The sequence below is a fragment of the Larus michahellis genome, chromosome 1 (assembly GCF_964199755.1).
Source record: "Larus michahellis chromosome 1, bLarMic1.1, whole genome shotgun sequence".
Classification (NCBI taxonomy): domain Eukaryota; kingdom Metazoa; phylum Chordata; class Aves; order Charadriiformes; family Laridae; genus Larus; species Larus michahellis.
The window spans coordinates 52010840-52028774 of record NC_133896.1 but is presented as its reverse complement, the minus strand read 5'-3'; the positions used below and the strand labels follow the sequence as shown (position 1 = coordinate 52028774).

The 17935-nt window shown below is 43.3% G+C and overlaps 1 protein-coding gene across 6 annotated transcripts in view; it reads left to right on the top strand.

Annotated features, from left to right (window-relative positions):
* Positions 1-17935, top strand: part of ANKS1B (ankyrin repeat and sterile alpha motif domain containing 1B) — a 448856-nt gene that overhangs the window by 405416 nt on the left and 25505 nt on the right. For 3 of the 6 annotated variants that reach the window (XM_074575771.1, XM_074575803.1, XM_074575780.1), the window contains 3 exons: positions 7437-7511; positions 12893-13021; positions 17169-17240. In XM_074575771.1, the coding sequence (XP_074431872.1) occupies positions 7437-7511; positions 12893-13021; positions 17169-17240 (276 nt within the window). The remainder of the gene's footprint in view (positions 1-7436; positions 7512-12892; positions 13022-17168; positions 17241-17935) is intronic. The other 3 variants (XM_074575789.1, XM_074575760.1, XM_074575799.1) reach the window with 2 other exon arrangements.

The following is a 17935-nucleotide window of genomic DNA, read 5'->3' as shown; positions in this document are numbered from 1 at the left end:
TGCGCATCCCGGGGCCAGAGCCGCGGCTGTAGAGCTGCACCTCCAGAAGCTGGGCAGTAGCAAACTGCTGGGAAGATCCTCAGTCAGACCTCCCCAGCAGGAACCCGACTGCTGGGTTAGGAGATAAAAATCAAAGGAAAGCGGACTGCCTATCAGAGAAGATGGCCAACGCATGTCATCTGGGTGAGAGAGGAGCACAGCTGTGTTATTAGTCTTTTCTCGTCAGAGGAAAATGTGCGAAGTACAGCTCTGCATGGAGGAAGAGGTGGAGGTGCACAGGACCTAGACCATCGACCTTTTTAAACTGAAAGCGGGGAGATTTAGATTAGACAGTAGGAAGAAATTCTTTACCGTGAGGGTGGTGAGGCAATGGAACAGGTTTCCCAGAGAAGTTGTGGATGCCCCATCCCTGGAAGTGTTCAAGGCCAGGCTGGATGCGGCTTTGAGCAACCTGGTTTAGTGGGAGGCGTCCCTGCCCATGGCAGGAGGGTTGGAACTAGACGATCTTTAAGGTCCCCTCCAACCCAAACCATTCTGTGATTCTGTGACTCTAGCATGGGAAGTTGGCTTTCCTTCTCGCCCTGCCACCAGTTGGAGGGGACAGTCTTTGCAGGCTTGCTGTGGTCCTGGGCCAGCCGTCTCCCTTCCTGGAGTGTGCTGGCTGTGGCACACACCTTCTTGTGAAACCTCGCTGGGAGCTGCCGACAGGGTGCACTGACCTGGAGCGTGGTGTCGCTGCTCACATCCGTCACCTGCTGCCTTCCTGCAAGAAAGCCATTCCAAGATGGCCAGTGATGTTCTGCAAATCTTCATGTGAAGTATTTTCAGGAGAAGCAAAAGGAATATACCCATGCAAAACATATATACTTGTTCTAATAAGAAGTGTTATTTCTAATTTCTGCTTCTCTAAAAGAAATACTAGTTTCAAATTTCACTTTCCATCTCTGAAGATCTTGTTTTTGAAGGAGGATCTGCAATTATTCCTGCCAGTAAGACAAGCTCTCTCTAGAGCTCTGGAAACATTCGGGGAAGCAACATCTATTGAGACAGCACAACTGCTCTCCCACAGTCCTGAAACATTTGGAGTGACGATTACAAAAGGGGCCAGACAGCCCCATTCATCCGATTTTCATTTGTTTCCTTCAGCTGTTGCACCTTTAAAGATTGTTCGCATTGCCAAGAGTGATTTTTCTGGGATTTGATCCAAAATTGTCTTCATTTCTGGAGCTAGGCTGGATTACAGTTAGTGAGTTAGATAAGGGGCGTCAGATGGAGCAGGGTTTGCTGATGTTCCTCTCCTTCCCTCTGCCCCTCGCTGGGGCTGCAGTGCCAGGGGATGGGAGCGATTTCCCGAGGCTCAGCCCTGTGGCGAGGCGCAGAGGGAGAGGCGGTGAGGGACTAAGCCTGGAGGTTTATTTTCAGCAGCTCCTCTTGTCCCCGTGCACCAACTCTGCGACGGTGGGGGTACGAGAGAGGGTGAGCCTTGCCAGGGAGACGTGGAGAAGGCAGCAGAAGATCAGGGTTCACCAACAAACTTCGCAGACCAGCTCAGGGGTGAACAGACCATTGGGGACCCACATTTACCTAACCAGGGCCATGCACTGGTGTTTTCTAGACTTCTGTTTGTTGTTGTTGTTACTCTCTCCTGGATTCCCTCAGTGTGCCTCCATCCTCCTTGAAGTGCAGTGGCTAAAGCTGGATGCCACCCCATATGAGACCTCGCTGCTGGCTGCATGTGGCACAAAAGTTCCTTCCCATATGTTACAATATGCTACTTTTATCAAATACCTCCGTTTTTTATTTAGGAGAGGAGAGTCGAGGGAAGGGCCACCGAGATGGTTGGGGGCTGGAGCACTTGCCCTCTGAGGGGAGGCTGGGGGACGGGGGCTGGCTGGGGAAAAGGTGACTTTAGGTGCAAAAACTAAAAGAGGAGAAGTGATGACTGGATGGGAAGAGAAACTTCCTGCCCAGGAGGACAAGCAAGACAGGGAACAGGTTACTCAGAGAGGTTGTGCAGTCTCTGTCCTTGGAGATTTCCAAGACCTGACTGGATGAAGGAACCTGGTCTCGTCTCACAGCTGCTCCTGCTTTGAGCTGGGCTTGGAACGGAAACTTCCTCAGCTCCCTCCCAGCCTGAATTATCCTGTGATTTATTTGCTTGTTCTTTTGCAAGAGACCTGTATTTAATTTAAAGTATACTAAAACTTCCAGATCTCATGTGTCCTCTCCCCATCTTCCTGTTAAATTAATCTCCTAATTTAGTTGTTATTTTACTTACATATTTAATCTTGCATTTCCAAGGAATACTCTTGTCTTACTAAATTTCATCTGACCGATTTCTGTAGTACATCAAATCCGTTTTCAGTTCTTACCCCGTTCTGGAAAGTCCTTGACTCCTGGATCCTGCCTAGAGAGTCTGAGCTCTCCTCCAAGCCGTTGCGTGGGGCAGGTCGTTGGCAGGTTGCCTTGGCGTGTTCCAGTCCAGTTGTGCTTAAATACCGGTAGTCATTCCCTAAATGTGCCTTTCAACTTCTTGTGCAACCAGTGCAGTTCGACTTAAGCTAGTTTGTGTATGGGGCACGTCATGTGTCGCCGCATCAGGAGTCGCGCCGTCAGTGTCTGAGTCCTGCTGTGCTTCTCCTTGCTGCTGCTGATTTAGTCGTCCAGTTTTCCAACAAAGGAAGGAAATTTGATCTGAGATGATTCATAGTGAACAACCTCATTATAAACATCTTGTATTTTTCTTGGCTCATAGAAGCTGTCTCGGGTAACACGTGGCAGGCAATATTATGCTGCTTCTCTGTTATCTTCAATAATATATACATAGATATAGATATACACACATACGTTCACATATTCCTATGTGTTTATTTCAGGTGGCCAGAAGCAATGTCAGAAGGTCTTATAGGCCATGAGGACCAGGGGATGGTGACTGAATTTTTAAAGATTTCTAGTAACTTGCTGGTCCCTGCAGTTAGGCTGGCTATAACTTTCCGAATCTTCCTTTTCTCCTCATCTTAAATAGTCTTTTAGCCCTTTTTTGGTCCTTTCAGTATCTTCTATGACTTTGTGAGGATGATTGCTCCTAGTTTGGGTAAATCTTTGACTTCTCCTAAAGTGCCCTTGAGTGAAGTACACTGACAGTACATCAGGACTGCCTTCCACCTAGCTCCTGCTCCTTCTGCGTGTGCTGTCCAGGTACTCTTTTCTGTTGCTTTCCTCCTTTCCTCTCCTTAGAAAGTGTATAATTTCCATGATCAATCTTACTGGTTTGTGATCACTTTCAGTACACAGATCACTGAAGACAGTACTTTCTGTCTTCAGCTTATCAACCAAGTCTTCCACATCTATAGGGATGAAAGCTAAAGTTTGTTCTCCTCAGATAATTTTGTTCACCTTGTGAAATGCCAAGTTGTGTCCAACACAGCTCACAACATTGAAGATCTGTATATGTACTGTCCTCCAGCTTTTCCAGTAAATATATGAGTAATTAGAAAGATTGGATGCGGATGGAAGTGTGCAAACACTTTGTAACATGATTGGCTACTGACTTTACAACAGGTGGACAAAGTAATTGTGCCCTATTGTCTTCTGTCACTGAGGGAGTTATAAAGAATAAGAAATACTATTTCTTACTTGAATGTGTTTTCTTGAAATCAAGCAGGTTAAGTTAAAAAAAAAATAGAAGTGAGAATGTCCTTAATTCTTTTAAAAGACAGTCATAAAGTGATTAGGAGACCACGTCAGTACAGCGATTGCTGGGAAGGGAAGGGAGATAGATGAATGGAGAGCAGGTAATGTGGAGCCTCACCTCCCGCCTTCCCTCTCCCACCCTGAACCAGCCACCTGTATCATGGGTAGCAGATGGCAGGAGCTGTGCAGAGCAGGCCATTCTCTTTCCTCCTTCCTTTGTCCCTCACGCCCGTCAGAGTTGTGTCCCACGGTGACTAGACAAGGACATCTTTTATGCATGAGACATCTATAACTATCACAAAAATGGTATCCTGATAGTAGAGTCTTGTTGCAGTGTTACTGGTAACCATTTATCTTTCTGGGAGAATAAGATAAGCGCATGTTTGATAGTAATCAGGCAATAGCTGATGCTATTTTTTTGCTCTTCTTTACCATATTACTTAGGAAAATGTTCTTCATTAAGCTGTCTTTTTCACAGAACCTCTGTGTCAGTGGTATTAAGTGCCCAAGTGTATTTGTGTTTATTATCGTGGAAGTGCATGCACAGATTGAATTCTTTTCGTTCTTTTTGAGGGCATATGTTTTGGGAGCTGAAAATTACAAGTGTTTGAAGCCTAATCCCAATTCTCCCTCCTACTGCCTATTTTCTGGCCTCAGATACTCACTTAACCTTTTCCCTCTCCTTGTTTCCTTCCTCTTCAGCACAAGGGTATGCAACTTTAAGTACTTCTCCTGGGGATTTCATAATTCATTAAAAAATTTCAGCACTTTGAAAACATAAAATATGTATATAGTAAATGCTAAATATTTTTACAGTGGTGCAAGGAAAAGGCTGGTTTCTGTATTTGAGTTCATTACCTTCCATAAAATTAATGTTCCTTTTGTACTGCATTTCAGTACCTTAGTCATTCAAACATTAATGAGCGCGGAACTGAGTAATGAGATTTGCACCGCTGCCCTTCTGACTGGGCATTCATACAGTCACGGGTAATTCTCAGTTTCTGCTGGTCCATTTGATTTATTGTTGACTTAATAAATCAAGTCACCTGTATTTAAAGGTGATTTAGCTTAATCCTAGCTCTTCCAAACCTGTAATTCTGGAGGTAGGTCTGCGTGATGGGGGCAGTTGACTTGAACAGTCCTTGGAGCAGAGACCTGCACTCAGAACTTGCCTCTCACACGTGAGTGCTCCAAATATCGCTTTTATGCACTCTTCTTCCTCCAAAGAATTAAAAATAATAAGAAGGGCTTCCCTTCATAAAAGGGGTTGAAGACAGCCTATCTTCTGCAGCTTTAACCTGTGAAAGAGGAAGGTGAAATACGTAGGTGTGAATTCCCTCAGTCAAAGAAGGGCATCACATTGGGAGCTCCTGACTCCTGGGGGGGGGGGGGGTGCGCTAATCCCTCCAGTTTTTGTGGGGAAGAAGACGAGGGAGGGTCAGGGTGGGTACCATCAGAATGTATGAGAAACGATTGATTCCCTGCCCTTTTTTAAAATGGAGCAACTGAAAGCTTGCGGACACACTTTACTGCAGGGTGGCGTTACCCGTTCCTGAGATAGCACCAAAGCAGCCGCTAGACGTATCTGGTGTATTTATGTATGATTAGGCGCTGCAGCGTGGTGGGGCTGCTGTCGCAGCATCGCTGCCAGCGTAGCATCACGGCGGGAGAGCCCCGCAAGCCTCCGCCGCATGGGGACAGGCACCGGCTCCTGGATGGTCTGGCGGAGGCACCGCTCCCTAAAGAGGAGCCCTCATGAGGGGAAGAATTTAAGGATGCGCCTTTGCCTCCAGAATAGCAAGATGGTGAGAACTGGCTGTATGATATCACAGCATCATGGCAACCTCATGCCAGCACCGCTAGCGCCAGGGAGAAGTAAAACATCTGGTAGCATACGGTACCGTGCTGCCTTACCTTACTCCTTTCAGGACCTCAGCGAGTGTGTCCAAACAGCAGTGCAGTAAGTTTCCTTAATTACCAGATGCCTGGGGATGCTGCACCTGGCACGGAAATGCCTTCTCTTCTACCCTTCTCTTGAAAAGCAGAGGCGCAACCTGCTGCCCTGGTTTCCCATTCAGGAATTCTGCCCCCCCCAAAAATAAACATAGGCATCCCAGTGATGGGAATGGCCGGAGCATCTGGAAGTCAGTTTGCTTGACGTGCAGGGAAAAAAAAGGTCATTAGTGCCAACTAGTGAAATGTCCTAATTCTAGTGTCCAGCAGAAGTAGCTGGAGCGGTGTTTGCTGCTGGCCTTGCACTGGGAGTACGTGTCCGTCACATGGACGAGGACCGTTTTCTAGCAAGTTGCAGAGGATGAGGTAGAAATCGGTGAACCAAAGTTGAAGTTTTTACTAGCTAATGCTATCAAAATGTAGAGCGCAGCACATCACGAAGGAGAAGCAAATAGCTTTGAAAACAAGAGAAGGGAGAAGAAACTAACTGGATACAGGAAAGTGAAAGAATTACTGAAGCTGGGGGAAGGGATGTGTGTACATGCATTTCAGATCGTGAAGGAAATAAGGGACAATTAACAACACTAGGCAGCCACCAGCCTGTCCGGCAGAGCTCAGTAGTCAGTCCAGAGGATGCCAGCTTGCCCTGACAGTAACCAGAAGTGACAACCTAGTCCGTTACCAGCCAGGCAGCCAGGTTTCAGGCTACAAAAGGTAAGAGCAAGAGCCATATTTCTAAGAAGAGTTGCACTTCTTTGGGTTGTTTTGAGCATCGGTGCTAAATTCCTGCTGCTGCTGCTGCTGACGTGAACCAGCAATGCACATTCTTGCTGTGGTTAAATTACTGATCTATTAATTGCTACCTATTCTGGATGCTGCGGTTGCATTTTTCGTGCGTGTTTACTGCCTTTTGTTGCTGCCTGCCGAAGATACTGTGGGCAGATCCTACGTCTGATGCTTTGTTTTAGTTGCCTGGCTACTGTAAAATGTTATCTTAGCTTTTGCTGAGGTGTCACAGATGCTTTCTTGATGAGTGTCCAAACAACGAAATATGTAAAAGGTGCTGGTGAATGCTGTGCCTGCCTAGTTCTGTTGCTTTTGCTAGAGATGCTACAGTATGCTTACTTTGCTTTGCAACTACAGACTTATCTGTACAATCACGTAGAAGGTAGACTGAAACCTTTCTTTTATGTACAGCGGGGTCATGGTCAATACCAAAGGTGATATTATCTTTATCTTTGTATGCAAAGGAACTGTTGTTGGAAGGAGATGGTGGGCAACAGCTTCGCTTAATTGCAATGCATTCTTTTCTGGTAATTGTTATAAAGAAAACTGATTTTTCCTGTTGACTGTATTGCCAGATTTTTCCCTTCCTCTCTCCCTGTGAAAGTCTCCAACAGAGAGAGAGATTCAGATCTCAAAACTTAATTGTGATGTTGACTCCAAACTCCTTCCTTGCCAAAAATGGAAAGTAACCAGTATTTCTTTCTGCTGTCTGCATTTTCTGTTTATGCCTGCATAACTTTATCTCTTTACATCACTAGCACTTCTGACTAAATTGTTTTCTTGTGCTCACAGTTTGAAACCTCTCCTAAGGTCTCTGAATAAGCTATGTTTCCTTCCAGTCAGTCCAAAATATTGTCAGTGAATAAATAAAAAAATTACTTTTAACATCTGTTTTACTTCCTTCTTTAATGTTATTGCAAGCCTTTTCTTAATTATTCTTGCCTTTTGGCAGTTGCAGTGCATTAATATTTACAAGATGAGATGTAGTTTTCTGTTTATATTAGCAGTCCTCTGTCTGTGAGATCTGGACCAACCAGAATGCAGGATATCCTTTCTCATCGATTCATCAGGTTCATAATGTAAGATACAGCGATAAATGGCTATGTTGTCACTCTATGGATGTACAGTCTGTTGCCGTGGTGTTATCTACGGGTGTCACGTCGCTGAAATGACAAAAAAAAAAAAAAAAAAGTCCATAACTTGTCCGCCCCCTTTTTTTGGGGATTATGTGTGCGCGCATTCGTGTATCATGCCGTGTGGTTAGCATCTGTCGGCTGTATGGTGTACATACAGGACGCGGGGGGATTGCCAGCAGCAGTCTCTCTTGCTCGCTCAGGGGGAGCTTTGACTTCTGTTCCTGGTGTTTTCGTTGCTCACTTTTCCAAAGCGAGAAACCGTGTAAACGGCTGGGTTTGCACAGTTTCACCCCCACAATGTGTTGTGCTGCCCTTTCTGTGTTGATCTATAGGCTTTGCCTCGCTGAGAAGCACGCCGTGTTTGCAGAGGCCCTTTCGGGGTGTTGGAGGTAACGGTGGTGGTGCTCTGAATTTTCGTCACTTCTGGGACAGAGTCACACGTGCTGTGCACGTGAGGGCAAACCCGGTGATCCATATTGCAGCGTAGTAAGGACGACAGCCAGTCGTTCAGCATGGTATTTCAGAGGATCTGTAGATATCTCCTAATTTCTGTCATACAACCACCTGCTTGGAGCATTTCTGCCAAAGAGGGGGTGCTTTGGCCACCCAGCTTTTAGAAGCTTTTAAGATGTAAGTACGCCTGTGGACCGGTTTCCATTATTTCAAAAACCAAAGATAAAAGGAGCTAAAAAAATTTCTCTCGCTCTAGGAATTAACATGTAAGCAAATAATGAGGATTTGGCTGCTCCACAGAGCATTTAAAATTCTTACAGGGAGAAAATTATTAATTTTTCAGCCAGAAGCGTTGTATCTATGTGTGCTCCGATTTATTGTTGTCATGGTGACTAATGCACGTTACCATAACCAGGCATGAGGCTGTAACAGGTAAAAAGTTATAAGAGGTGGTCCTTGTTAAAAATGAATACATTCAAGCCACTCAAAACCAGGCCTTTTTTTTTTTTTTTTTTTTCCCTGTAGCGTGGAGGATTTTTAACTCGACATTTTATAAAAAGTTGAGGCAGGTGTTAGATTTCATAGAGGTTGTGTTGAGATTACTTCTTACCCGTGACTACTTCCAGGTGGCTTTAATGTGAGTCAGATACAGTTCTCGGAGAATGGGGTGAGATGGAAAAATGCGCAACAATTGTAAAAAAATTACCTAATAGCAGTAATCTGCTTCCGTAGCTCATTTGAGATCAAGCACCTGACCCTTTCCAGAGCACTGAGAAGTGCACATCTGCCCATTTTCAGGGTTATGAAGCACTGCAAGAGCATGAGATATTGGTCTTCAAGGCTACGACCTTTATGGTTAAAAGTTGTCACTGTAAAAGGCCTGGATCTTTACCACTCTGGCACCTGACTTGAGACCGTTTTGTGATTGTAAATTCTTTATGTGCGAAATGTGGGGTAAAAGAAATCTTTTTTCTCAAGGTGACTGAGGCCAGAGAGAGGAAAGGCACCGGTTAAAGGCATGGCAAGGTTAGAATACTTAAAACACAGGCAGTACAGCAAAAAACACGTGATAAATTGCACAGCTGTCTGATGAGCTGTAAAGTTAGATGAGGAATAAATCATCTCTCGCCTTCCTACTTCATCAGAGAGATAAAAATCTCCATACGTATATTGTGTCATAAAAAATACATAAGCTTAAATGTTTGATTATTTCTTATAATTGCAAATTAAATATTCAAACCAGAAAATCCTTATCCTATCATATCTATTTTTAAAAATGAAATCAAACATCATAGTTGGTCCTGTACAGCAATTTACGAACATTTCTGTACTGCTTGAAACAGTTTTAGGTGCTTATGAATCTCAACACATCACCCATGAGTGGTTCCACACCAGTTCCTCAGGTTTAGAACTACTAGAAATTCGTATTTTTCTACCCCAGACTTCAGACTTGTCGTTTCAAGTCTTCTCTGGGTCAAAGATGTTCCTACTTTGTATTTTACCTGAAGTAAATTGCCATCATCACATCCTAAATCTCAGAATTTCAGTATCTGACTAGAGTCGGTCAGCTGAGGAGCTCTTTTTTCCTGTGGAGGTTTTTAGGCCCACATTTATGAAAGTATTTAGCTGTCTAAATCTTGTTTAAAAGCCTTTCTTCCCTTTAAAGAAAAAAAAAAAAAAGAGGAAATTGCATGGGGAATATGTAATAGGACTTACACTTCTAAACATCTTCATGGTTCTGATCTGGGCTTTGGAGACTACCCTGTCATAACTCAGTCTAAATAGGTAATGAATAGATAGTACGGTTTAAAAATCTAAGGAGTTTGGTGAGAAACAAAGGAAAGGAGACCAGTAACCACTTCTGCTGAATATTAAAAAACATGATACAGGTACAAAAGAAGATGTTATGATTGTGTATAACATGTCTTCTTCATCCATCATAATAATCTGTACCTGGAATGTTTAATTTTATGCAGCTTTTCTTAGCAGCTGCTCCCTCCACAAGACACGCTGAAGGACATGAAAGGTCTTCAGGTGCGGTGGTCTGTCAGGAGCAGCAGAAGTCCAGTATCTCTGCATGCCCTTAACCTCAGCTGTATTGCGTGTTTAGATCATCCTAGAGACATGTACAGCAATCATATCAATTCTGTTTTGTCTAATTTAGAAGGAGTAGATACTTGGACAATATATATATTTATTGAGCAATTAATGGATACAAATGAGTGGTCTCCTCACAGTCCTGCTCGGAGTGTCTCGTACACTAGTTTTATTAGCTTGGTTGAAGATTATTTCTCGTTTCCTCATGATTATTGCTTTTGAGCTAGCTCCTTTGTAAAATGGAACCAATATGAGAGGTAATCACTGTTCCTCTTGTTACCGCCCTTCATTTACATACAGAAACAATGCTTTTAATATCTTTCAAGCAAAAGGGAGTCAAACTGTAAAATGACATACTCGTTTCACTCCATATGTACCCTGTTTAATTTGTCAGTACTGCCCATTTTCCGTGTGCGAGGAGAGTCATCTGCAGACCAGAGCAACAGAAGGGTTTGCAGCACTACCCAGAGTTACTTATTCCGTAGAAATTCTGTTCCTAGCTCATGGCCATCCCCGTGCTTCCTTGGTGGAAAGACCGGTGCTCAAAAAAACTTTTATAGCTTCTCTGTTCTGGGTTTACTCCTGTTCCATCGTAATAACCTTTTGCTAAATGGATAGGATGTACCTTCCGAGAACAACTTCCTTCCACAGAGCATGCAGAAGTGTACCTTTATTAGGAAAAAAGAAAAAAAAAAAAAGGACTATTTCAAGTGGTCTGTTAGCTGTGGCCGTGAACAGTTCATAAGAGAGAGCTGCACACACTGAGAATTTGTGATAGGTGCAATCCATCTTCTCTCGTAGTTAAACACAGACTCCACAATAAGGGTGCAGATCCTTACCCCTTGTAATATGGTTAAAGCCTTATTTTATAAGAACTGGTTCTTAAATCAAATTCCCATTTCAGATTAAATATGGTAGGAGGTTTTTACACATTAGTGGTCAGAAGGATTAATTTCTGTGGATACAGAATGCCAAAAACTGGAGCAATTGCTCCTGCTGCTTTCCTTTCCAATTTTGAGGTTGAAGTCATATCCATAGCATATAGGCAACTTACCTAGGCAAAAAAGAAATTACAGTACTCTATAATTTGTAGATGTGCTAATAGTGCCAAGATTAACTACGTTCGACTTGTTTTATGATGTTCACTCGCTTGAAGTTACCACATCGGCAGGGTAATGTTGATGTTTCCAGTTTTATCTCTTGCTTTTCATTGCAGAGTTGTGCAAATGTGTGTCGTTTCATTATTTTGTGACACATGAAAATGATGTACTTGTTTTGTTTACTCTGTCCTGATTTATTCAGTAGGATGTGATAGTTTGCCAGACTTTTGACTGTCTTCGATAAGAATTTTTTCATGTGTTTTTGATGCTTAACTTCTTTTTGCTTTAAAAGTCTTAACTTCTAGCCATATTCTGTGTGAAATGTTGATGACAATTCCTTGCCAGCTTCAACACATATTTTAACAATATGACATGCATAGAAAATACACAGAGATAAGTGCAGGTAAAGAAAGAAGTAGCATAATCCAAATCGAAATAATCATACAGGAGAGGGTAAAATAGCGGGAGGAAGGAGGAAGGGGGCAATAGGGGAGGAAGGACGATCGGGAAGGAGAAATCTGATCCCCAAAAGACAGAGTGGGCAAGAGAAGGGAATTCAGAGACAGACCAGACAGGGAAAGGGAGAAGTGGGGCTGTTGACAGAGGGAAGAGGGCTTGTAAAGATGAGGGTTCCATCCACGGGTCATTTTCAGTTCAAGTGAGCTGACGCTGATTTGGCAGCATCACTGGTGTTGAGGACATGGCCAGCGTGGACACATGTGAGCCAAAAGTAGGAGAGATAGCAGTTAAAATCAATAACCTCAAAGTAATGATTTTTTTGCATGGGCCTGCAAGGTGGAAGGAGCCCCCAAGGGCTCAGAGGTCATCCCAGGTCCAATAAAGCCATGTCCAAAAATAAGCAGTGGCAGGTGAAACCCAGACCAGCACTGTGGCAGGTGAAACCCAGACCAGCACCGCGGTGCTGGGTGCATTCCTGCACCCATGCCTGCGTTGGCTCTTTTTGGAAGGGAGAAGGGTGTCCTGCAATGCGATTTGGCAGGAAACTGCAGTCCTACCCATGTTCTCTGAGGGCTTTGAGGAAAGAGAGGAGATGACAGCTCAGGAAAGCAATCACCTATATCAATGAGAATGATGAATGTGGAAGGGCAATGTTAGTAACTCTACAATGAGACATCAAGAGAAGGTGATCAAAGTAAATATTCATAAAGAGATTAAAGAATGCCTCATATATTTGAAGAATGTATAAGAAGTCTTCAGATCAAAGCCAAGTCTCAGTTATTTAGCCGTTTAGGAAAGTTAGTTATCGGTTATATGTGCTGGATAATGGAAGACTTATTAACTGTGTAGAAAAGCTTGTAAAACACGTAGCGGAATTTGTGAATGGCATTTTTGTGCATCTCGTGATTTTTTTTTCAAGTGCTCTCATCCTCATATATGTATTGTAAACAGTTATTTTTAAGAACATTTCCGCTGCCTAATGACTTTATTCTCAAACCAAATAGATTTAATTAAAGCCTCATTAAACACTACAGAAGATGACTTTGGATTATAAATTAAATCATGAAAAATGTTGTAGGAGTTGTATTCCCTTATTTTAGTAACATGGCTCTATGTGTAGAAAATAAATTATTGTTAATTGAGCACAACAATGGAGGGCTACTTTATAGTGAATTTGCATGCAACTTATCTTATATCTCGAACTGTGGTTTTCAGACAGGAGACTGGGGAGAGCCTTCAATTACCTTGCGACCTCCAAATGAAGCCACAGCATCAACGCCTGTACAATATTGGCAACATCATCCAGAGAAACTCATCTTCCAGTCATGTGATTATAAAGCATTTGTAAGTGTTGATAAACTTAGTGGTTTGATTTGGGGTAGATCTATTAATCTTAGAGTCTGATAGACTGTTGTTTTTTTTCATTTAAATTTTCAGTCACTTTTAACGAGACAGGCCACTTCCTCTGAAATACTGTAATTGTAATAAGTGAGACACGAGGATGCACAGTAATTTTACTATGAATTTTGTGATATATTGCAGTCCATGTAGCAATAGTGTTAGCAAAATGACAGTATGAATAAGTGGCTAAGTGTTGTAGAAGTGACAGTGAGACCAAACACCGCTACTTCTCATCTGTCACAAATCCCTGTCTGGTACTTATGGAAAAATAATAAAACACAATGTGGGATCCTCATGCCTACCTTAATGCTGTGTGCACAGTAGTAAGTATTGCCTTACCTGAATTTTATACACCTGCTTTTGGGGAAGGAAGCTAGGGAAGATGGAGATCAAGGTCCTGGAGCAGTGTTTTCTGTCTATGGGACAAGGGCACATTCAAACCTCTCCCAAACTTATAACTAGTTGAAGGTACCAGTAGCAGTCGGTTCCTTCAGGGCAGGGAGTATTTATTTTTACCTCCCAATAGCTGTAGCTGATTCCCACTTCCCATCCCTGGAGAAAACGAGCTTCCCTCTACAGCTAAAGACCATTAGTGTTCTCTGGCTGTTATAAATGCTTGTGAAGGAGAGGAAGGTCTCCTGAAGAACAGCAAGTTATATTGGAAGCCTCATTTTTTAAATGAAGAACACTTTTCTGAAGCCTTGAGTTCCCTGTCATAGGGCTGGAGGGGGGTGGGGTGGGGCTGGTGCTTCTGTGGAGTTGAAGAGGTGCCTCAGCCCACCTGTTTAAACTCCTACATTTCCCCTTCCAACTTTGTTGGCAAGTGCTGTTAAAGTTGCTGAAGGTGCTTCCCAGACCACTGTGTCCTCCTCGGAGGTGGCCACCCAATGAAGCAAGGCTGACTTACCTTACAAAGGAAAGGAGCTGAATAGTTGTAGTGCCTTTAGCATAATAGCTGGGGAGCAACCACTTGTCCAGGACATGGGTTTTAGATCCTCTTCACCTGAAGGAGCTTGGTCCTTAGTGCTTTTTAGGATAATGCTGTGTTCACCAAACACTGGAGCATCTGGGGCGGGGCGGGGGGGGTTAGTTGGGGGCTGCTGGACTTGATTTAAAGTATATCTGGAAAGGTGGGAATTAGAGACTAAGTGCAGGTGAGACAGAGCCTGGCTCCCACAGAGGAGGGGCAGAAGGGGTGTTACAGACCTGTCTCACTGGAGCACGTCTCTATCTTCCACCAGACCTTCACGGGGTAGAAATTGCCATGAAGGCAGTGATTGTTCCTGGCCAGTAACTAGACCCTCTGCCTTTCTCAACAAGTCACAGTCAAGGTCCACCTCACCTGCTCTCCTCCTATGCAGCACCTCAAATTGAAAAGGAAGCTTAGTGACTCCTAGTTCTTTAAATATTTTCAGTTTTCAGTAAAATGAACGGGTTTATCTCAAGAGTGCTTCATCTCTTTACTTGATCCAGCAGTAAATTCATAATCAGATGTAATCTTTGTAGTAGATTGGAAGGCATGTGGATCATGAAAGAAATGAAGTTGGGATGACCAAGAATATCCAAATTACTGGTGATTAAGGAATTGCCAAATGAAAATATCCCAGTTATTGTTGATTAAGGAAACATCTTCCTTTCCTAAGGATCATGCGTCACTGCACTGTCTCAGCTCCCTGAGCTGTAATGACCTCAGCTTTGCGGAGTAAAAACCTGGCTTGGAAGTTATAGGAGGGGCAGCTTTAATTGTATGCCACATCACTCAGTTGATGTGTTGGCTGTCCTCTGTGTTGCTCCCGCATGCTCTGAGTCTTTGAGAAGGAACATTTCCAAAAGCACAGCGAGTCAAAGGAAAGCAAAATTCCCTTCTAGAATTACAGATTTTTCTGACAACTAAATTGGACGGTACCTCTGTGATTTGTTTGTCTATCCCACAGTCCATCCTGGGAAGCATTTCTGAATGCCTGCAGCTGAGGCTTCTTGCTGCTGTGCAAATGGGACAGGAGCTGCTTGTCTCTTCTCTTCCTTCCTCTTGTTCTGCCGTGAGCTCAAAAGCACTGCTGCTTTTTCCCTGATGCCTGACCAACTGGTAGCTATCAAGGAAATACCAATTTGTTGTGCCATAGTCTATAAAAAAATAACAAAATACAAAGAATTGAAGAAATTAATTGCATCCTTCCCAGAGAAGCCTAAGGATACTAAAGGTGTCAGACAGCAGGATACAGAAAAAGACACAGTTCAACTAAATACACTTCTGTTTAATTTTCTAATTTCAGAGCTTGCTTTAAATTTGTTGTTCTTCTGCAAGGGCGATATCAAGCTGTCCCATCAAATTAATGCCCAAAGGCCTATTCATGTCACCATTGAGCCCCCAGCTGGACTCACAGCTGCTTGGTTTATGAATCTTTCACATCTGCAGTCCTCCAGCAATGCCCTTCATCCGTTCCTTTCTGCTTGTGTTTATCTGGTACTGTTGGTGTTGCTCACCCTTCCATTTATAATGCCCTATAAAATGTTTCTCACTAATTACCATGTTGGCTACTGCCTACATTGAAATATTTATGCATTTTCTTGCAGGTCAGAGACTCCTGTGATACACAGTGTGAAGTGAAGGCTTTAAAGAAAATATCTTACTTTAGGTCAGGAGGCCAGAGAGTTGAACCAGTACACTTTCTCTTCAGCTCCAGCTTGTGTTCGGCTGTAACTGAAGTTATTTTTGATAGGTTTTCATTTAAGATGAAGCTGGCTCGCTGTCTGGTTTGGTCAGCTTAGGCTGTTTCCAGGGGGAGCCAGTGTGGTAGAATGAAAGGGGTCAGGCAGCGGTGGTGGGCTGCTCACCTACCCTGTTCTCACCAGCGGCATGACTTCTCTTCACCTCCCACGCTGCTCACTTAGAACTGAAGACTTGAGAAGCCATGGCATTGCGCTGCAGTGCAAATGCAAAGAGGGACATCTCTGTGCCTGGGGAGGAGAAGACAAGGGGTGGCTTGCTGTCCTCTTTCCCCCATTAAGCCAGGCTTGCATGTGACACCATAGAGAGATACAGAAACGTCCTGTGTGCAGGGAGCTATACGAACGTGTGCACATCCAGAAATGCACACGCCTGTAGTGTCTATAGGAGAAATGCAGAGCGTGGCTCTTGCGCAACCCCGTTAGCAGTAACAAGACCGCTCGCTGCTAGGCGAGAACGGCAGGGATGATGCTGCCAGCTCCATCCCTGGAGGAGCAGCGCCATTCAGACGCGGTGTAGAGAGGTACCGAGACCGCAGAGGAACAAATCCAGAGGAGCAGAGCCTGCTGTCAGGGTGCGGGAGGGCTCAAACTGCATGTGCCAGCAAGTGACATAGTGAGGAAGAGGCGGGTAGAAAACGGGACGTGTCAGTGAGGCACTTGCTGCCTTGTGGACCCACGGAGGTGAGCAGGCTCCTCTGAGGTGGCTTTCAGCGAGCTGAGCCAGGACCCAGCACCAGCACCCTGCTGCTTCCTCGCACCCAGCCCTTCTTCAGATCAGGAAAGGCTTCAACACGATAGTTCAGGGTCAGCTTTTCCTTAGGAAGAAATAATGGTTTAAACTAGTTTTCAGTTCAGATTTATTTTCTCTGTTTGCTGGCATCGGGCTCTGTTATATATTTGCACATAAATTAGTTACATATTGAGTATCCAGAGGTTAACATCGCTGCTGGCCTTCACGTCCACGTGGTTGCACACATAGCAATGTGAGTTTGGCAGATGGCAGCTAAAAAAAAAAAAAGGCAGATTCTCCATTTTTTTAAATCAAATGGCATTTTTAAGATGGAATCTGGAGTATTTGCTTGTCGTTTGAGTGGACCAAGGTGATAAGCTGGAAGGCTTTCAGATACCATTTCAAGGGCTCCGTTACACTTGTTGCTGTGCATTCCTGTTTCATAGGTTGATTAACACACTGGTTTAAATGATTTATCTGAGAACTGCAGAGTGAAAAAAAACCTCTGAAGCTATACATTAAGTTGACTGCTACTACTATGGGTTTTTTGGGCAGTTTTAGTGCATTTCTGCAGATGTTTGTCTGTTCTGGAGTTTTACTGAAATGAAGTTTAATGTATTTTTATTTTAGTATTTAGGTTCTATGCTGGTAAAAGAGTTAAGAGGCACAGAGTCAACACAGGATGCATGTGCAAAAATGAGGGTAAGTAAGTTAGTAAAACTCTTCCTTTCTCTGATATTGTAATATTAAATTATATTATCTAGTGATTACTTGTACTGTGCCCTTTTTGCATTTACAATGTTCTGTTACCCATTTGTTTTCCTTTGCCCTTGCGTTTACGTTGACATTCAGTAGGAATGCTGTTCTACCTTTTGCCTTAATTTCAAGTAATATCAAAATTTAAAGGTAGATTTTATTTTGCATGTTGCATCTAAGAAAAAAAAAAAAGTTATGTTTTCTCTTGAATCTTCGAGTCTGTTTCAAAGTACTTTCCCCACACTTTAAATGTGCCCATATCGCTTTGCATTTGTAAAAAGAATTTATAGCTTGTATATGGTAATCTAGATTGAATTTACTACATGAAAATATGTATTAATAAATACATTAACATGTTACCAAACCCATTGTTTTTTCCGTATGGTTTACAGTCACGTAACTCTAGGGATGCCTTTACTCACAGGAGCATTCCCATTTATTGTGGGTTACATGCTGATTGGTTGAAGGATGAAAAGGGAACTAATTCAGTTTTGCCTGATGGTGGAAAAGCAGTTAGGTTTCCTTTGAACTGGTGAGAATATGTTTTCCTGTGGCTCTTTGGCCTGATATTGGTTTGTAGAAAATTACAACCAGGCTCAGTCTATCTCCAACAAACACACCGCCACTGGAAACTCATAACA